General features: G+C 37.4%; 1 protein-coding gene across 3 annotated transcripts in view; it reads right to left on the reverse strand.

Moving 5' to 3' along the window:
- The window catches only part of AGL9 (agamous-like MADS-box protein AGL9 homolog), a 33,009-nt gene extending 20,113 nt beyond the window's left edge, over window positions 1-12,896 (reverse strand). The window contains exons 1-2 of one of the 3 annotated variants that reach the window (XM_088868550.1): window positions 12,712-12,769; window positions 1,938-2,036 (exon numbers count right to left, since the gene is read on the reverse strand). Coding sequence is in view for 1 of the 3 variants with exons in the window: in NM_001305834.1 (NP_001292763.1) it covers window positions 12,712-12,896 (185 nt within the window). In the remaining 2 variants the exon portion in view is untranslated. Of the gene's footprint in view, window positions 1-1,937; window positions 2,037-11,906; window positions 11,983-12,711 lie in introns of all 3 variants that reach the window. The other 2 variants (XM_088868551.1, NM_001305834.1) reach the window with 2 other exon arrangements.
- Window positions 12,897-22,687: the final 9,791 nt, after the last annotated feature.

The following is a 22,687-nucleotide window of genomic DNA, read 5'->3' on the forward strand; positions in this document are numbered from 1 at the left end:
ACAAATATTCTATTAGATGTGCGAGTCTAAGTTCAACACAAAACATGATTCCATGGAGGTCTATATAAGGGAGTTAGTATGACTATCTTAACATATACATGTAACATGTTATGGGAAATGACCTAGAGGGTTGGGACATTGGCCCAAGGCTTTGTCTTAAGGGCAAGAGGGAGGAGGCTCCACTTCATGAAGGTCCCAATGTGGGCATGAATGGTGGAAGAAAATTAGTTCCATAGGTGCTGGGTGGGGGAGCTGGAACCGGAGCCAGAGTGTGAGTTGGGGATTGACTTGGAAGCAGTTCGGAGTGTTGTTCAGCGAGCAGCCTTATATATCTACTATACGTATATGAGAGCACTTGGGTAGTATGTATATATATATATATATATATACCTTAAATTTTAGAATTAAGGTGCACATTGAAAAAAATGCTACTTTGAAGTTGGAAAACCATCTAATTAATCATCTTGAAGTCAAGACGTATGGATATAAAAAAAAAAAAAAACAAGAGTGAACTTCCCCTTCTCAATGGGGTTAGTTCAAATATATGCTGGTTCTCAATATTATGATTTTTCTGCAATAAAATTGTCCTACTACATCGCAAGCAACGTGATATTGAACATCGATATGCTTATTCCTATCTTGGAAGGGTAGAGTCCTTGCTAAAAACAAGGTACTTTCGTTATCACAATGAAGCAATAATCTTTCTTACACAACATGGAACTCATCAAGTAATCTATTTAGTTAAATTACTTCTTTAAATGTATGAGTAAGTGACATCTACTAAACCTCTATAGAAGACAAAGCTACCATAGATGGTCACCTTGATACTTAACTACGACACTGCCTCCCAAAGAAAAAGCCTATCCGATAGCAGACCTGCTTTTGTCCAAGTCACCTACAAATCCACATCAACATAACTGGCAGCTTTCAAATCCTTCCATTGTAAGTAACGTCAGCATTATATGTTTCCTTCAAATAATGAAGGATCCACTTCACAACAGCCTAGTGATCATGGCTAGGATTTGTCATGTAAGGCTCATAACTGCCACTGCTTGTGCTATGTTAAGTCTAGTGCTAACCATAGCAAATAGAGGTTCCTTACTGCTAATGAATATGATACTTGAGATATCTATATCTTCTCTACTTTAGTTCATATGTACAGGAAATGAGGCCCTAAATGGTTTAGCAATTTCTATATTGAAGGGCCACAAAATCTTCTCCATATAATCCTTTTGAGTTACCAAGATTTTCTTGTTCTTCTTGTCTCTAGTATACTCATTAGATATTGATTAACGGCTCTCAAATCTTTTATCTAAAATTCTCTAGTCAACTAAGCTCTAAGTTTTGTAATCCTATGAAAATTCAACCTCAAAATAAAAGAATCAAACCCTTTGTACCAATAACTCGGTGCATGTTTCAACCAAATACAATGATTTCTTGAGCTTACAAACCAAATTCTCTTTACCTTCCTCAATAAAAACTTCCAGTTGGGTAATAAAAATGTCTTCTTTTAAATGGCGATGCAAGAAAGAAGCTTTCACATCTAATTGTTAGAACTCTTAATCAAGAACAACAACTATAGCCAAAATAACTCTAATAGTAGTCATGCGTACAATAGGAAAGAAAATTTCATCAAAATTAATACCTAACTATTGAGCATAGCCTTTCAAAACCAATCGGCCACTGTCACTTTCAACTGAAGGTAGGACAATGTGGCCCGGGCAAACAAATACCGATTAAATTTTTCATCCTTTTTCTTTATTTTACCACCCAGATCATATATAAGTGTCTTAATACAATATATAAACTAAGACAAACACAAAGCATGCCAAAGACTCTCACTTGCTTGCCATCAAAACAAAATCTCATTCATAACATGAATATGAAATTACGTATTACTTGGAATAAATTCAAGAAGACGTGAAATAAAAAAATACCGTATTCTTTGCCGTAGGACTTTGCACACCTCACATCGGGTATCTTCCACCAATGACACATGGGATCTCGATCTAAACTCGTCTCATAATTCAAGACACCTAGGCAAAACCACTTGTGAGAATGACATGGGGTAGAGCTTAATCAAGGCTCAATCGCATAAGCAAGACTCAATGCATATGGGCTAGGGCATGCCACCCTTGTGGCTTGGTGAGCCCCTAGGGTTCTAACTCTAATCAAATTGGAATCCTAACTAAGATGAGAGAGAAAGACAATAAGATAGAGGGGGGTGTGCCTGCCCTATGGTTCAGAGAGGGAGAGGCTAGTTAAAGGTGTCGAGAAAAGGACCCCCCATTGAGAGTATTTATAATATAAAGGCTAGCGTTTTTAGGGTTAGGGTATTGTCATCATTATGAAACTCAATATTGACCTTTAATCATTGAGACCTGTGAGGTTAAGAGAACTCATCCATTCAATCCTTAGATCAGCCAGCATGATTAAAATGAATGATATAGAACTATTATCCCTCAGTTTCCATAACTCTATTCCCATCAAATATTATTTAGAGAAAAGGCTATCTTTTGGCAAATCAATTTCAATTAATTTCTACATTTTCCTACTTGAAATCAATCAAATTCTTTACAAACACTTTACTTTTTTTTTCCAATCAAGAAAGTGGCTTAGCACACAAGCCAAACAAAAAGGAAAGAAGAAGGAAGTGGGGTGTCCCACACATGGAGAGCCATGTGAGCCCCACTGACCCACAAATGGGCTTGCATGTGGTGGGCACAAGGTCCCAATGGCCCCTTCACAACCTAAATAAAAATTTAAAATATGAAAATAAATTTTATAAAACCTTTAATATTTTATTTTTCTCTCAGATTAAAATAAGTCAAGAAAATTGATTTTTCCTATTTAAAAATTATTTTTTAATAAAATAAAATATCTAGAGAGGTCTAAAAATGCACTTTAATTATCTAAAATATAACTAAAATATAGTTACACATATTTAAGAAGTCTTGATGAGAATTGGATCCAAAGAGTTAGTACTGAGGACTCCAACCTTTTAGAAGTCCTATCTCATTGCATCTTCTTAAATTGACCCAATAGTTCATATGACCGGCAACCATTCGCGGGAATTCATCATTGGACTATCAAAACCAACCAATAAATAAAAAAGACAATCTTAGTCCATGCATTACATGCCTTTTTTTGAGGACAAGTCCATGCCTCATTCCAGCACTTGCTCCATGGGTCATTCCAACATAGTCTATTGTTGCATGGAGTCATCTCTTCAACACATGTACACAACACACACCCTTATTGAAAAGGTTGCTTCCTGGACGACTAGCTAATATATATACTGTATGATGGTAATGATAAGGATTTTGGACCTTGTCCTCTCCGGCTAACCATCACACACAGGGGTCACACTAGGTCCCTACCATACCATCCTAAGCACAACTCTAACATCATTAAGGGGTAACCCCATATCGAAACCTTATCGGTTATGCTCAAATGCTTGGGGATACTGGATTTAGATATCACCTTGAGCCATAGCCGGTCAAAGCTCAGGTGAGTCTTGGCATTTGTATTGCTTCATAATCCAATGTGGACCACACTCCCACTAGAACCACAATATCACTATAATAATTTTGGCACATGCTCTAAAAGGCCTTTAAATGGCTAAATAACCCCAACATCAACAACAATACAATGTAATCAGGACTTTTCTTCTTATCGATCTACAACCAATTGCTTTTCGTCTCTCTAGTAATTCGATGAGATCCCATGCGTTATTTTTCTGTAAGGCCTCCATCTCCTCTTCCATGGATGCTCTCCATTGACCGGTTTCATCGACTTCACATGCCTCATAATAAGAAACTAACTCATCATCTTCTATTAGGCAAGCGTAAGAAGAGACATAGTAGTTAAGCCTCACAAGAGCTTTTTAGGCCTTTTAGATCTTCACAATTTAATACCACCTAAACATCCTTCAAGCTCCTAGACTATTTTAGAATTTTGGTCCTAACTACCATCTTGCTAGTTTTCATGGGAGCATTCTACCTCAACAGTTTTTGCGTTTGGGTTATCTTTCTTTTTCTATATAGAAACTAACATCTTGGCTAACAATAATATTGTGCTCAATAGGATCCCACAATTTGCACCCCTTTGTACCACCTATATAGCTAAGAAAAATACAATTTTTAGATTTTGTGTCCAACTTAGTTCTCTTCTCATTTGGAATTAAAGGATATGCATCACTATCCAAAAACATAAAGGAAAGAATAATCAACTGGTTTACCTATTCAAACATCTCTTGGCCGCTTGTAGTCAATAAATAACATTGAGAGATCTATTTAATTAGGAAACAAGCTATATGAACTGCTTTTATCCAGAAACACTGCTTTAACCTAGCAAAAATCAACATATACCTAGCGCACTCTATAATGATATGATCCATCCTCTCAATAACTCTATTTTGTTGAGGTTATGAACTGCCTACCAATATCATGCTCACTACAAAAATTATTAAATTCACCTTAACAAAATTCTCCCTGTTTTTAGACACTTGATGCTATCCTTCCTTTATTATTTTCTACTAAGCCTTGAAATTTTTGAAACAACTGAAGGCATCTGATTTCCTTTTTAGCATATAAATCGATAGTTTTCTAGAAAAATCATTAATAAAATGACAAAATCAGTAGCACCCCCCATAAGGACAACAGATGATTCCTATGTGTCCAAGTGAATCAATTCCAAAAAATATTTACTTCTATTGATAGATAAAGCAAAGTATAATCTATTCTACTTTTCAAATAAGCATGACTCACATAAATCTAAAGTAAAAAATTTTAAACTAGGGAGGAGGTTTTTCTCAAGAACTACCTTGAGTTCCCACTCGTTCATGTGGCTCAAACATATATGCCATGTCATGGTGAAGTCCACCTCTGTAATATCAACCTTTCCAAAATTGTTTCTCCAATAAGTCTGTACAGATTGTTTGTTAATTGTCTTCTTGCAACTATTGGGACTCCCTTGAAAAATTTCAAACAATTACTACCATCTTGAAATATTGCACATCAAATTTTCCTAAGGATAGGAGATTTTTCTAAGACTTGGAACATGTTTGATACCCAGGATTGTGCATGCTACTCTATTGAATATCTTGATTCTCATATCCCTAATTCCCACTATTTTAAATGAGTCATTATTTCCCATGTAAACAATATCTCCATTACATGATTGGTAGTTACAGAACCAATCCCTATGTCGACTCATGTGAAAGGATGCACCTGAATCAAATAGCGAATAGAGCAAACTTTCTCCTTATCCACAAATGAAAGTTCTCTATCTCCAAAAATCTCAATTTCTTCTACTAGATTTTTTGAGATTCACTTGTACCAGGATTCCCATTAGAACGATATTTATGGGCTTCGAAATTTTGTTTCAGTTCTTTACAATCTTTCTTCATATATATTAATTTTCTATAGCCCCAACACTTGACTTTCTTACGCCCTCTCAACTTGGATCTTGATTGACCCATTTCAAAAGTTTCTTGTTAATCTACCCATGCTACAAATGCATTCACAGAGGAATCTTGACCAAAATTTTGTCTAGACTTCTCTATAAGAAGTGTTGATGCAATCAAATTCAAGTGACATGGCACTATTAAGATTCATGGTCAGCATACCCATGCTTTCAGCATAGAATAAAGTAATATGGCTGCTTTATCTTCTTCATTGATTTTCATAGTTAGTGAAATCAACTTGCTAATCAGCGCATTGAACTCATTTAAGTGCCATTACAAGGAAGAAACGTCACTCATTTTAAGATTATAAAGTTGTCAATGAAGAAAAATTTTATTAGGAAGAGACTTACCTTCATAAGTATTTTTTAGCATGTTCCATAAATCTTTCATTATAGTTTCTGAGGATACATTGAATAAAACAAATTTATATAAGACAAAAGAATATATGCCTTGGTCGACTCATCCTTTTCATCAAATTCTTCTTCATCCATCTTTGCAAGTATATTTCCTTTGCCATTTAAAGCAACAACACAACTATTTTTCACTAACTGTGTGCATTTTCAACTTCTAGATTGAGAAATTCAAAGCATCAAATTTTGGGATTTCATATTTAATTGAACTTCCGATAGTCATTGTTAAAGTTATGCAATCCACCACCAATCTTGTGCTCAACAAGGCTCTTAAAGCAATTGTAGAGGATAAAAACCAAGTTTTGGGCAAAAATAAGGGGGGAAAATTAGTACATAAAATTAAAGGAGCAAAATAGAAAGATTTATGTCATTCAGTAATTTTCAACATCCATGGGACATCAACCTCTCTTCTACTAATAAAAAAAACACTATACAAGCATCTTAATTACCATAGTTTTCAAGATCTCTCACGCAAGCACTAAACGGGGGGTTTTCTCTCTAGAAAACCCACCCTACTCTCTTGGTGTTTCCTGGCATACATATTCACTTTCTCTCTCTACAAGTTATTTTATATAGAGAGGAACCAAATAGTGACTCGCTTAGTGCCCTCTCATTCCGATTCCCTTCTCAGAATATAAAGATTTCATCTTCCCATATATTTAGGTGAAACTTCCCTAAAATAATGGGAGTCTTAAATACCCAAAATTAGGAACCCTTACACCATTAGGAAATAAATGTACTTCCTATATAATTTGGTTTCCTAGAAAGAAACAGATTAACATCGTACAAAATGGGTATCCTAATAAACATAGAAACTTTGGGCTTTGCATACTTATCAAAAGAGTCTAATATCCCTTTTAGTGAGAGAAAGTCCTCGTTGCTCTAAAGTTCACTTCCTCAATAGTAATTTAGCTGTGGAATAGAGACGGGTGATCGACACAAGATTCAATTAGGATAGTTGGTTTAAAAATGGTCACTCGATAGGGTCTTATTGATGGTTAGAGAGGTTACTATCTATCCCAAAATTTAATATAGTGAATTTCAATTTGTCATGCCCATGGTTATAGTCCCTTCACATGAACCACATATGTATGCTTTTAAGTGGGTTGCCAAATTTTTGTGCAATGGGTAAAATGCATCCAGAGTTCAAGACTGATGTACAAATGTTGATGTAAAAATCGTAGAATATCCAGGAATACCCGTAGGAAATATCCACTCAATGTACATAATAAAGTAGTGAGGCTTTTGAATTCAACTATGGTACTATCAAACTGATCTTCCAACCACAAAAGTTTCATTAATCTATTATCTTGGTTTAAGTAGAACGATAAATATAGAACAGATACCATAAGCATCAAAATTTTCTTGCTGAGGAATGCACAAATATGCTGTTGAATATTGAGGAAGACATAATAGCAAGAATGCGCATTGAGGCTCCCCAACTCCCCAGCAGAACATGATATGGTCTTGGTTAGTTTCTTGACTTCCATTTAAATTTGGAAAAGTGGTTAATAGACCTCAATTAAATTTGATAAAGATCTTTAGGGAGACAAAAGTTAAAAATTTGGAGATATAAGAGAACTTGCATTCTTCGAAGTGTTAAATACCCTTGATTCAAAAGAACTTTAAGGTGCAATCGGTCTTGGCGAGTACACTCCTACGATGCAGCCAAATAAAAAAAGTTCTTCTTGAACCTCTAAGTTGCATGATTAAATGACTTGTACAAAACCTCAACACCGAATACTGATGTCTTTCAATTGGTAGTAGTTTCAATATATATCGATTGGAAACAATAATTCAAAATAACAATAAATACTTCTCTCAGTGCAGCTTAAAAAACTGATACTTCTTCCAGTCAATAATAATACCACAAAGACTTGATAGGAAATACTGAAATACATGAATAAATTTACTTGTATTTATTAATAGATTACACTAGAAAAGAACTAGAAAAATAAAATTTGTACATGTATAAACTGTATGCCCATCTCAAGTCATGGCCTCATCAGATCACAAAATTTGGAGCTGCATGTGATCTCCCATAAAGATAGGCTATTGAAAGGAGGGGGGGGGGAAGAGAGAGAGATACAAGATTGTCAGAGAGTTAATAAAGGGTGACGATGGGGTATATAAAGAATGACTATGATGAGAACACCTCGTCAGAAAAGTGGCAAGTTAACGCAATAGTTGATATAATAAATACAAATGTGAAGACCCGTGCTCATGCAATACATGTCACATCCCATTTCAAAAGAAAAAGCCCCACGTCACCCTCATAGGAAGCTAGGAAAAGGATGTACCAAAATATTATTAAAGTATATGGAGTAAAAACTAGCCAAAAATAAAATTATATCTATAAGGGCTAGGCCACATGAGCACAACAAAGCAAGCTTATAGCTTGCAAAAGCTTGGGGAGAACTTGTTTACCGTAGTGAAAAATGCTACTGTCAAGACCCCTGTTGGTTGCATACGTGTTGGTCAAGGATGAGGCTCGCAAATCTCCCTTAGATGCATAGCCCAACTGGCCCGAGGCCTCACCTGACCCCAATTTTCATATATAATCACACCATTACCTTTAGCATGATATGAAAGTTTACTAGGAAGAGGGACCCAGTGAGGCTCGGGGTCACTAGATTTACCATTGCCTATCTTAGTCTTAAGAGAATGTATAAAAGGAGGATCCCACTGAGGACTATGTTTGCTTCAGAGGATTGGAGAAAGTGGAGGTGTCTAGAGATGCTAAGGGAAAGAAGGCACAATATATTATTCTTTCTAAATATTTTTTCTGTGCGCAAAGCATGCAATATGAGTATTTCTACCCTTGGTAAAGTTCTTGAGCTTGGTTGATGCTGATAAGCCCTCTATGTACTTTATATATGATGCACTTGTAGGAGCTAAAAAGGAGATTGCATAGAATCAAGGCAATGATGAGGCTAAATATGGCTCAATTTGGTTGATTATAGATAACAAGTAGGATAGACAGCTCTATAGACCACTATATACAGCAGGGAACTACTTGAAGCCCAAGGTTTTTTTATACTGATGGTGGTATTGAGGCAAAAGATACAATTATAAAAGGTTTTATGAGTGCTTTGAGAGATTAGTTCCCGAGCCGAATGTCCAAGATAAGATATAAACTGAAGAGATCATTTTGTACAAATGTGTTTTGAATTCGTTAGGGAAAGAAATGACACTATGATAGAGGAGCAAAGCAGAACAAGGTAATAATAGTACATTTTGTACTTTCATTCGGAAATTTTCTTTCAAGTCCCTAATAACTAATATTGTATTTTAAATTTGGTAAAATTCTTTATGATAATGTTAAATGCAGCCCAATAGTAGAGACAACATCAGAGTTGCGCTCACCACACCTCTAGAACATGGCTATTCAAATCTTGAGTTTGACATAGCTCTTCTGGTTGTAAGTGCAATTAGAGTTCATTTGAGATAGTATTTTTTATTTTTTTCTTGTTTACAAGTTCATTTTTCTAATATAGATTCATAGAAGATAATAGATATAAACATATTAACATGTGATATAATACATTAGTATATTACTAACAGTTGGGTCAATTAGTAGTAGTAGTAGTAGTAGACTAGTAGTGCACGACTAATGTATTTTTTTTTATTAGTATAAAGAGAAGAAATAGGCTTTAGCAAAGGAAGCTCAATAACATGGTTTAGGATCAAGGAGAATTTTAACCAAAAAGAAGGATCACATCACTTCGAAAGACAGGGAGAATGCTTTTGATTGGCTAGTAGAAGACCCTGGCACTGAGGAGGTCTTCCTCGGGGAGGGTTTGACCTGGGAGATGGTCAAGGAGGCTGGTCTAGCTTCTAATCCTAGGAGGGCCACTCGAACAACAACTGTTGCTGATACTTCACACCCACAGATGGCAAGGGAGATAGACGAGGAGGAGCCCAATACAAAAGAAATTGTGGAAGAACAATATGTTTAAGAGGGTGGTAGTTCCAATGATGATGGCATCGATTCAGAAGCATATGTGAGAAATGATGATATTGATTCTAATTCTTACTGATGACAATTGGAGAAACACAGATCTCCTATCTCTTCTTTTGTAGTTTTATATTTTATTTTTATTGCACCATCTTGGTTTGGACTTAAGATATTTTGATGTTGGACTTTTTAATCTTTTGGACTATTGGTTGTTTGGGTTTAGACTTTTGTAACTTTGTTTAAGACCTGGAGAGTTGGAGTCCATGTTATCATGGAATACGGAGAGCTGGAGACTAATTCTAATACACAGAGTATCAGAATTTTAACTTTTTAAAAAAATTTGTGATATTTTTTAAGTTATTCTTAACATGCGACATGTTTGTATATAAAAAGTATGTTACAATGCATACAAATGCAATAAATTGTAAAATTGACATTAATATATACATATATGTGCGTTTGGGCAAACATATATGCATGTATCTAAAGAATTTGTACTACAAGGCATCTAAGGCTTTGGGCGGTGGGTGCCACGCCAGCCATATTAGGGGCCACCTAGCATTTTTTGAAACCTTGATTATGATAAGAACACCTCATCATACAATAGCAAGATAAGTGAGGAAAAATATATGTTACATAATCTAATTACATATATAAAAATATGTATTCATGCCAATACATGCTACGTCCAATGTCAAAATAAAAAGAATAAAATCCAGCCAAAAGCAAAATAATACATATAAGAGGCTAGGCCACATGAGCATAAGAAATCAAGCTTATAGCTTAAAAAAGCTTGTGGAGAACTTTCTCGCAAGTGAAAAAGGCTAACATAGTGAAAAGGTCTATTGCGGTGGCCACTGCAGTGAAAAGGTCTACCGCAGTAAAAGCGGCTGCCATATTGAAAAGGTCTACCACGGTGAAAAAGGCTACCACAGTGAAAAGGACTATTGTGCATAAAATTGTTTAAAGGATCACAATAATTTACCACCCAGATATTATCTTAGTTTTCTCTAAATTTACATGAAGTATATAAAGATCTACTTCACATATGTTTTGAAATACAAACAAAAGTTAACATATGGAAAGATCTAAATCTTTTACCAGTCACGTTACTGGAGAAAAGTCCAATTCTGAACTAAAAAATAAGAAAAGAGTTTCTTTTTAGGACGAGCGCTAAACCATCTTATTTTTAATGATAGATTAGCTGATATCTTAAGAAATTCAGAAATGGGAGGAAGGATTTCCTTTTGCATTTTAAGACCGCCTCATATGAAAGAAATTTCATAAACAAATCCAACCACACATATATATATATATATATATAATTGGCACCAATAGTCAGCGGTAGCTCCAATATAGTTCGCCATGATATTATGTTACATATCGGAGCAAGCAAGCTGTCTGGACTCAAACATAAGCACTACGAAGAAGAAATAAGTAACCCCAATCAAGAGTTTAATGGTAAATCTTCACAAACCATGAAACGCTTTCATGCAAATTAAATAGCTTGTTCAATAAGAAGATATGGCATTTTTCAATCTGAAATTCATTGAAACAACCTCAAAATTTACCTTCTAATTATTAACTGAATATCAAAATGAACCATCGAATAGAATCCTATGGCAGACTGCTAAAGGATATAGTATACTTTACACAGTAACAACTAAGCTTCTCATGGTCTTCATGGGAGCAACTAAACATTTTGTTTGCAGGAGCTTCACTTTAGAACATAACATTGCTGAAAGGGAGGTTATATACACTTAACAAACTTTAAAAACCGTAGGAAAAGACCCCAAATTAAAAAAAAAAATTAAAAACAAACTTATTCCTCCCTGTAAGCCGACTCACAGATTCACATAATTATCATTTATCTAAAGATCTAAAAGATTCATGATAGATTCAAATGCTAGTGAGATAAAACGATTAAAAGAGTGGGACTCGAAAAGATTAGAAAACATGATTTTGACATAACAATGGAATAAGTCAGGCATTTGAGGGGAAGGAGAAGTATAGACTTTCATAAAGCTCTAGGAGAATTTGTTCACAGTCACATAAACCTTTCATGGCATACCTTCAATAGAATCGACTATTCTCATTTTTCTTCGTTGAATCACTGAGCTAAGGTGGAAGGATGAGCTACCAATGATCTGGAAACACATATTTTGAATCTGTAACCATTTGTTTGCATTTTGCAAAATAAGAGACGTATGAGGGACTGAATTCCTATGTCTCATGATTGTGGATTTGGCTAATCCAGAAATAGCCATTAACCTTGTATTCCGAAGACAAAAATAAGTAAAATTCGAGTTAAGGAAATAGAGAGGTGCAGGAACTTTTAGGGACCATGTTCTGATACTTAACTGTACTCCCTGTGGTTTTTTCCTATAAAATAATATAGTTTTTGAACGTAGATCCAACCAGACCTATGATTTTTAAATTATCACAGTCAATTTGAAGGAAATAAACAAATAGAATAAACTTCCACTGTGTAAATCACCTGAAATTAAATTTCTTACAAAGAGATTTGTCATGATATCTTCCATTTCAAACTGAAATCGAATCTACTCATATGAATAATCAAAATCAATTATAGTACATAACGAAAAGGGCTCATGTACTACAAGATCGAGAGGATCTTCACATTAAAATCGAACAGCACTCAAATTTGTACCAAACGCGAAGGTGACAACTCCATTTTCAACTGAGAATTTGTAAAACTAATGTCAATCAAGGGAAAATCCGAGTAATATATATTTTTGTGATGGAAATCCACTGCATTATGGTCATATCACATAGAAAGTTCCCAAAAAATTTGCTTTCAAAATATTCGTAAAAATGTTTTAAAAAATGAGACCTGAAAGGGAAGCAGTTTTTACCTGGAGCTACTGCAAAACTCGTACTGTTTTCCTCTGTTAGAGAAGATGATGAGAGCGACCTCTGCATCGCATAAAACCGAGAGCTCATAGGCCTTCTTCAGCAGGCCATTTCTCCTTTTGGCGAAGGTGACTTGACGGTTAATCTTGTTCTCAATACGCTTCAGCTCCACTCGTCCTCTCCCCATTATTACCTCTCTAAGATCTTATATGAGGTCCTGAAAGAAATTCGCACACTCTCTCTCTCTAGAAACTGGTCTCTCTCTTGTCTTGAAAAGTGAAAACTGGTTTCCTTCTACCACTCTCTCTCTTCCTGGTCTGGTCTCTTTGGAAATAATCTCTCACTCTTAAGGCCTTGGAAATCAGTCACTCTCTCTATCTATCTCACATTCTGGTTTTGACATCACTCTCTCTCTCTCTAGATTCTCAAAAAGAAATCACTTTCTCTCTCTAAATACCTCACTTTCTCGTTTTGGAAATCTGTTCATCTCTCTCTCTAACCCGAAAAGCGGTATCTCTCTCTTTGATTGTCTCTCTCTCTCTATTTCAACGGTCTAGGTTCTCTTTGGCACACTCTCAGTCTCTCTCTATTGTCGAAAAAAACCAGTTTCCCTTTAAAACGAACTCTCTCCTCAGGACTATAAGAACCAGTGTCCCTCTCTCTGTCCGTAAAGTATTCTGTGTCTAGGGGACCTGTCCTTTTGTTGAAACCCTAGTTTCTCAGCTTTTAGCCTGCCATCATCAAAGCAAAGCAATCAGCCGCTTTAATTAATTAACGGGTAAGCAAAATGAGGGGATAGATGGAACCTTAAAATATTCGGCTGTTTGCGGAACTATATAGTGTTTGCCACGTGTCCAGTTACGCAGCTTCCACGGTGGTGTATTCCTAAATCCACTTCAGGACATTTTATGCGAGCTCTGGTGCTGTCTTAAAACTTTTAAGCACGTATTCTATGTTCCCGCGGAGTACGCTGTGTATATTCTCTCTCGCCCAAAACACCTTTTTAGGAAGAGTGGTTTGGTCTAAAATTTTGGGAATCACGTAATAATTAGGAAAAATTACATATATATCCGTTTTATTTTATGTTATTATGAAAATATTTAAATTTTTTTATTAATACTCATATGTCTGTTTTTTGAACTTCATAACAATTTCTTTTAAAAAAGATGAAACTACCCATTTTCAAAAAATTAAAAATTTTAAATTTTTATTTTTTAAAAACCAAATTTATTTATTGTTTGGTTTTTGAAAAACTAAAACTTTTCTCTCTAAAACTGGTCTAAATCTTGTATTCCTTAGGTATAATACGATTCCTGGTTCTATTATTATTATTATTCAAATAGTATATCGGTAAAATCATACTGACCTCTTCAAGAAGTTTTGGTATCACATCCCACCTATTCCATGATGGGCATTTTTTTTTGTTTCTTAATAAACTAAAAAATATTTATTTTTTATTGAAAAAAATTAGGTTGCGTGTGGTAGGACACGACTCTTAACGTGAAGTGTAGAGGCATGCATGATGACCAAAAAGCCAAGACATCCCCAAATTTAAATGTTTGGGCATACATAATATAGATAAAACAGTCGATGCATAGGCCAATGCCAATTAACTTGGTCGAGTCCACAAACAGTGAAATTCAGTTTTTTAAAAACCAAAATTTTGACTTTTCAAAAACTGAAAATGAGTATTTTTCATCTTTAAAAAAAAAATTGTCATGAATTTCAAAAAACGAATATATGAGTAATAACATAAAGTTTTAAGTATTTTAATAATAATAGAAAATAAAACAGATATTTACTTAATTTTCCCTAATAATTACTAAGTGATTATTTTCAAAAGAAAAAATAAATAAAATTTGAGTTTTTGTGATACTTATATCTAGCATTTCAAAATTTGTATGGTCTCGATTCAATCTTTAGACACTATTTTTTTACAAAAAATAGAGATTTTATTTGGTAATTTATTTAAACTGCAGCATCAATGATTTGAAAAACGGATCGGTGATGAGGATCGGGCATTGTAAAAATCGGTCTATATCTGTGAATCCACAGTCCGGATTGCCATTTTACTACGTTAAAGAATATTGAACTAGCAAAAAAACACATGCAAAGATAGTGCACCTACCAAGAACTGGTCCGGAGGAATTTTTACTGTAGTAAAACAACTTTTTTACTATAGCAAAACGTCATTTTATTGTCGATGGATCTCTTCTAAACCCAGTTGGACCCGACGATTCCATGCTGTACATCATTTTTTAAATCATTGTGTAGCATACACATAGCACATTAGGCATGTCTCTCTCTCTCACTTTTGACTGCCGTAGGACGAGCGGAGACCGTGAAATAATGAGTCCCTACCGCCTTCTCCCTCCGCCTCTTACGGGTACAAGTACTGCAATGGTGGCCCCTATGGAACCCAAACCTCTTGACCCTTCTTCTTCCTTGTTGCCTTCTTCTTTTGCAATTCTTAAGGTCTTGTCATCCTCTATGCTCGTGCTGCAACAACAGGTCCCCTGTAACCCAAAAGATGGGACTGACCTACTTGCATCAAAACAAGAGGGCTGACCTTCTTCACCTATAGGGGATGGGCATGTCCCTAATATGAATCTCAATCCTTCCGAGTTCCCCTCCTCGTGTGCTACCACTGACTCCGGAAGACCCATCTTCAGCACCGAATGGGCCATATTTGGCATGCTTGAACAAAACTAGCACCAACAACGTGTGGTAACAGAGCACCTTTTCATCCCTTTTCCTGTTTGGCAACCACAATGTCCAAAGTGGGGATATCTACTTCAAAGATATGACCAATGAACCAGCCACTATGGTGGATGGCAAAAGGTGCACCATGGTGGATTCAGATCTCTACAATTCTTGCGCCTCACGGTGGGAGAACTGTTTACTTGGATACTTCCTTGGGAGAAGACCTGAATAGATGTACATGAAATCCATGCTCACAAAAATGTGGAGAACCCAATCGGAGTTGGTGATCATCTCACTAAACGACGACTTCCTGCTGTTCAGATTTCAATCGGCTAAGGAGATGGAGATTGCGATGACTGGGGGGCCATGGTTCATTAACAAGAAATGCTTGGTGTTACAGAAATCGATTCCAAAACTTTTCCTTATGTGTTGGAAACCAAAAATCTTGTTCAAGCTTGCCTCCCTAATTGATAAACCAATGTTTATGGACAAGCCCACTCATCTATAGTCAAGACTTGAGGGCCGAGTATGTGTGGCTATGGAGCACGACATGGAGTGTCCAGATGAAATTCTCGTCAACTTGAATGGAAGGATCAGAAGGAAAAAGGTGGTCTACGAATTTATTCCTATTATGTGCTCAAAATGTAAAGCATTCAGACATAAAAGTGAGCTTTGTAGAAGATCTATCTTCAATACCATTACAACCAACAATACAACCAAGGAAAGAAACCCCCCATCTTCCAGGGGTGAGGAGATTTGGCAGGTTAAGAAGGGCAGTAGCATGATTGCAGGGTGACGAATGAACGATTCCAGTGTGACCCCTCTCAACCCCAAACTGATGAGGCACCCAAGAGCCCCCCACGTCAACCATGGATGACGATGACATCCAACCTTGACCGCGGTTAAGAGGTGTGGACAACATTGATGTTCAATTTTCAAAATCACACGATGATAGTAGAGGCCAACCATCAATGAGGGTAAGAAATATTGAAGAAGAACTACCTACACGACCAATCTCTACATCCAATGGCCAAGCCAACCCCAAGTTTTCCTATTATACGGAAGAAGGAAACAATTCTCGATATATCTCTGAGGAGAGAGAAGACGTCCATGCTGACAATACTGACGATAGCCGCACCTACACTTGCTTTGGAACACTCATGAAGGTGGGAACGTGGTTCAAGCTACTCTTGGTATGAGCTTAGTTTCGCCACTATTGGAAAGTAATAAGAAGCATGTTCCATGCTTGAAGACAATAGAGAACAAATAGCAAAGGCATGCATGCTTGATGGTGATGTGTCTTTGACCCTAGACAAGAAGGAAGCTGCTGGTCTCTTGCACATTTATGGAAAAATATCGTGAGGTGCAACTTTCTGTTGCTCATATTGAAATTGCAAGATTGGATAACCCTCAATCGACTAATGATCTTTCATTGGCAGAGGATGAGGAAACAACCTTACAGGGATCAGCTGAGCATGAAGTGATGACGAATGGCTTGTTATTGGTAGAGGGGCAACAAACATAAAACGAGGTCAGGGTAAGAAAGATGAGGTTCTTAAACTTGCAGATGATGAAGCTAAACTGTGGGGCAACGAAATGCAAGGGTCGACCCACAGTCGACTGGTGTTGATCGTGAGTTTCCGGGTGAACTAGTGTCCATTATCCATCGTTTGAGAAGGCTTGTAGCTAGGGACTCGGCTGTCACCACCCATAGGACTACTACTATATTAGAAGCCGATGTCGAGCAACCTAACTCAAATGTTGCTGGTACACCTGTGGAGGCCCATGCTAGACAAGGCGCTGAAGGTGCAAGTTATCCTCTTAAGACCACATCAAAGATGAGAGCTATATGGACGAGCAGAAACACAAGACATTGAAGGCACAAAGAACCTCAAAGAGAAAATCCATTGTTGTGCAACAGGAGGGGGTGGTCACCCCCCAGGGACAACCTCTTCCTCTTAATTATTTCTTCAATTTTTATCATGTCTATTATGTCATAATATATTAGAGGAATCAATATAGCTGGTTGAACATCAGATGTTCGAAATCTTATAAAAAGCCATGATGTTAGAGTGTACTTTCTTTTGGAAACGAAAATGTAAGTTTCATTAGCAGGAAGATGGTCTAAGAGGTGTGGTTTTTATACTTCTTTTGTGTTCAATAAGATAGATGAAAAATCACGAATTAAGCTATTATGGAACTGAATATCTATATTATTAATATCGTTAATGTCCATGACCAAGCCCATACTGCAGAGGTGTCTCGACCTAGCAATGGATTGTTGTTCATCATAACAAGAGTGTATGGTAGGAATTCTGTCGCAGAGAGAGGTTTTGTGGGACCACCTACAGAACATCAAGCTCAGTATCGTTAGGGCATGGCTTGTGTATGGGGATTTCAATTCTATTTTGGACTGGTCAGAGAAGCTTGGTAGTCGAAATGCAATTAATCCAGACTCTGAGAGTTTTGCAAAGATGCTAGTGGACTGTGCCCTTGTTGACTTGAATTCCTCGAGAGGTTGGTTCTCAAGGTCGAATCGTAGTTTGGTGTCCCGGTGCATTCTAGAGCAACTTGACAGAGCTTTGGTATACATAGTGAATGTTGGCAATGCCTGAGGTCAAGGTTTAACTCTTACCAAAGGCACCTCAGACCACTCCCCATTACTTGTCTCCCTTATCCCCATACCATCACCTGGCCCTAAACCTTTCTGATACTTCACCATGTGGCAGGTAGTCTCAGACTTTATGGACCTCATTCAACAATCTTGGCAGTTAAAGCTTGGGGGCACCCCTATATACATATTTGCATCCAAACTCAAAAGATTGTGTGGGGATAGAAGTAGATGGCATAAATGGACATTTGGACTAGTTGACACCAAGATAAGAGATACCAGAGATAGGCTCTCGACCCTGCATGATATGTTAAGTGAAAATCTTGATGACGTTTCCCTTACCTTAAAGAAGCTTAGCTTACATCCCAATTGAAACAATATCTAGCACATGAGGAGAGTATGTGGAGATAGAAAATATAGAGGGGAACTCTAGCACCAAAATTTTCCATATGTCTACCATAATCAGAAGGTGGCATGATAAAATCCTCTTCCTCAAAGATTCCACCGGCAACCAAAGTTCAGACCCTAAAGCCATTGAAAGCCACATCATTGCATATTTTGAGGAGCTTTTAGTACCTGAGACACAAGAAGCCGCTCTAATAGGTCCCACGGCTGCAGATTTCCTTCCAGACAAGTACATTATAAAGGAAGAATGTGATGTGTTAACAAATGATATTTCCCTGGAGGAAATTCAAAAGTGCATATCGGATATGAAATCAGAAAGTGCACTGGGACCAGATGGATTCGGGGTGGAGTTTTATAAGTTCAGCTGAGATGCTATCAAGAGTGATTTCTTAAGTGCTCTTAAGGAATTCTTTGGTGAAGGAAAATTTTTCAAGGCCGTTAATTCTACCTTCATATGCCTGATTCCCAAAGTCTCCTGCCCCACTATTATGGAGGATTTCTGACCAATTGGCTTTTGTAATGTTTCGTACAAAATCATTAGCAAGATAATGGCGAATAGGATCAAGAGGATACTTGATGCACTAATCCATCCTTGTCAGGCTGCATTTCTCAAAGGGAGGCTAATCATTGATAATGTCCTCATGACCAATGAACTGATCTCATTGTGCCATAAGAATTCAGCCAAACCGAAGATGTGTCTTTAGTTGGACCTCAACAGTGCCTCTGACAAGGTCTCATGGCGGTTCATAGCCAATAGACTACATGCAATGGGATTTTCAGACATTTTTATAGCTTGGGTTCAGCATTGCCTTACTACCCCATCTTTCTTTATTTTGCATAATGGATCCCTTGTGGGCTATTTCAAGAGTAAGAGGCGCCTTAGACAAGGTGACCATCTATCCCCATATCTCTTCCTCCTTGTCACAGACTATCTTAATAGAATGATCGATGCCACTACTGCTAACAGATCACTCCCCCTCCTTTTCCATCAGATGCAACTATGGGGTCAGTCATCTCCTTTATGCCGATGACACCCTTATCTTCAACGAGGCTTCGACCTCAGTGGCAAGGACAATTAGGAACATCATTGATGATTTTTGTGGGGTGACAGGTCAAAAAATTAATTACCAAAAGAGCAAAGTCATGTTCTTTGGGGTTAGTAGCAATCTGAGAGCACAAGTGCTTCAAAAACTTCAGTTTGGTTTAGGGGACCTTTCGGCCAGATGTCTAGGACTTCCCCTCTTTCATGGCCCCTTGAAGCATTTACACTGTCATAATCTTATTGGGAAGACCATTGCTTGGATTGGCTCATGGCAGGCATTATCTTTATCCTTTGCAAGACAACTACAACTCTTAAGATCAATACTCAATGCTTCTTCCATTTACTGATTGATCTCCTTCTGTCTCCCCAGTCGTATGTGCACTATGCAACACAACTTTTTGTGGGCAGGGACTTCAGAGGATAGGGGTTTGCACTTGGTGAACTGGGATACCATATGTTAAAAAACAAATGAAGGAGGTATTGGGATTCGTAGCCTTCATGACTTTAATATGGAGGGCATGATGAAGATAGCATGGAGAATCATCTCCAATCCCTCCTCTCTCTTCTCCTAATTCTTCAAACATAGGTACTTTCGCCACTTGTCGGTCCGGACTACTCACCCTTAGAGCTACTCCTGGAGGGGTATATTAAAGGGCTTGAGTAGACTGTAAGGCAATGTAAGATAGATATTTGGTGATAGCAAGCTGGTGGACTTCTAGGCTAACCCATGGCTTTCAAAGTCATCTTTATGAGAGCTATATGGTGCTAATGCTCATGAGACCTTTGGGAACATGACAAAATCCAAGGTCTCAGATTCATTGAGGGGACACCACAAAAATGGACTCTTTCGATTCCTACCTCTACTCTACTCATATGTGCATGTGAGGAGATTTATTCATATATATTTCCTATTTACCCCTCTCTGAACCAATTGGTATGGATGCACTCAGCCAATGGCAAGTTCTCTGTGAGTGGCGCTTGGGACCACATCAAAAAAAGTGCGTCAATATAATAAGCTTTCAGAGCTCTTTGGAAAACCACCTCCATCCTAGAGCAAAGTGGTTTACTTGGCTTGCCATGCACTCTCGATTACCCACCACGAGCCTTCTCTCGTCTAGGGGCCGCCCTTTGGTCTTTGGCTGCCCCTTCTGCCTCCAAGAGGAAGAGTCAACTGATTATATAATTATGCAATGTGTGCTTTTGTAGGTCCTTTGGAGATCCATACTTTGGAGATTTGGCAAATGCATACCACTCGAGCAATTTGTAATCATGATGATGGCAAAGTGGCTAAAGTTCTAATTCAAATCCAATGGCATGAAGAACATTTGGATTTCCATCTTCTCCACCACTGTCTAACACTTGTTGATCGAGCATAATGCACGTATTTATGAGGGGAGAAGATCCTCTAGGCGCATCATTCACTTTGTGAGTAAGTTAGGAGAAGGGAAGGGTTGGGCTTTCCACCCCTGTAAGCTTCATATTTCCACAGACCTCAAGCTTAAATGCCCCCCCCCCGTCCACCCCAATCCCAATTGCATGGTTTCTCCCACCCACAGGGTATTTTAAACTCAACATCGATGGCTCGTCCTTTTGCATCCCATGCACTGCTGGATATGGGGGGATCATCAGAAATGACACAGGTGACTTCGTAATGGCCTTTGTTGTCCCTCTTGGCACTAGTTCTAATAATGTCGCTGAGTTCCATGCCTTGGATCGAAGCATCTCCTTGACGCATGAGATAGATTGTTTCCCTCTTATAATTGAAAGTGACTCCAAGTTACTAGTTGACTCACTCACCTACTACAGCTCTCCCTCATGGAGGCTTCACATCCTCATGTCCAACTGTAGGGAAAAGCTCTCCTCCTTTGCAGATCACCAGTGGCAGATATTGCATGTATTATGGGAGACGAATTGGGCTGCTGATTGCCTTGCTAAGCAAGCAGCATTCATGACACAAGCCATAATTTGGTGGGCCCGTCCCCTTGATTTTGTCACTCCCTTTATTTCGTGGGATAATGCCAATGTCCCTCTTGAAATGCCTGGTTGATTTCTTGTACATGTTCTCCTATGTGATATAACTTTTTTCTTCTGTTCATTGATAAAAAGAAAACGGGTAGGGGCTTATTATCCCCACTAATTTTCCCAAAAAAGAATAGACAAAGGATATGGTCCTAAATATATGACTCTAGTTCAATACTAGAGAGACAAAAACCACTCTGGTTCATTGAGTACTACCTACACCTAAATGACCTTTTTAGACACTTGATTTATTTTTTGTTCTCTTAACTTTCCCTCTTCCGTTAAGGATAAGGAAAATGGGTTGACAGGGTTGCAGCCCTTTGAAAATAAGTAAAGCCTCACCTAATGACTCATCGATAATTGGAATTCAAGTATTGGAAACCCTTTACATTGATCATCTCGACTTGAACATTATGGTTGTGAAAAAAATTAAGATTTCAAACTCTAAAAAATAGTGTATATTTTAACTAATTATTTAGACTGTCTATTTTGTCATAAAAATAAGTGTTCAAAGATCCACAAGATCTGTACAACTTTTTGAGTTTCAAATTTTATTGTCAATGTTAATAATTGATTTTAGAGCAATCATAGAGATTTCCATGACTGAAAATGCTTTCTACACGAGGATTTAAAGTGAGGCTTTATTTGGTTTTCATAGAGCCTAGGGCTTATAGAAACTTCATCCGACGTTAAAAGCATAGAAGCTAGAATTCACGTACGAGCCATACAATCTTAACCGTCCAATAGAGATTCGACCGCTCCAAATCTCTAGTGCGAACCATCGCCTGCAAAAATATTCTTATTTCATTTTATGTGACCCCGCTTCACCTTGGTTCCATTATGTTTAAACTTTGTTGCAGGCCGAAATCTTGGGAAAGTTTCGGACCGAGTTCCCCCTTTTCGATGAAATTTTGGAAAGAGGTCATGCCCGAAATTTGTGGGGAATATTGAGGTTGTGGTGGCAGCACCACTAGAGGTTTCCATTGCCACTAACGCATTTGAAAACCTCTAATTATTCTAAAAACAGGTAGGGGCCCGTATTTCCCACTAATCTACCAAAAGAAAAAAAAACATCATTTTGGCCATTCTAACTTGTGGCTTCTCTGGTCATTTATATTAGGAAAATGTTTATATAAGGTGTCAACCTTATATTGGATGAGTAAGGTGCACCTAAAAAACCCACTAGAGACGTTTGTTC

The sequence above is a fragment of the Amborella trichopoda genome, chromosome 6 (genome assembly GCF_054954075.1).
Source record: "Amborella trichopoda isolate Santa Cruz 75 chromosome 6, AtrichopodaSantaCruz75HAP2 v2.0, whole genome shotgun sequence".
NCBI classification, from domain to species: domain Eukaryota; kingdom Viridiplantae; phylum Streptophyta; class Magnoliopsida; order Amborellales; family Amborellaceae; genus Amborella; species Amborella trichopoda.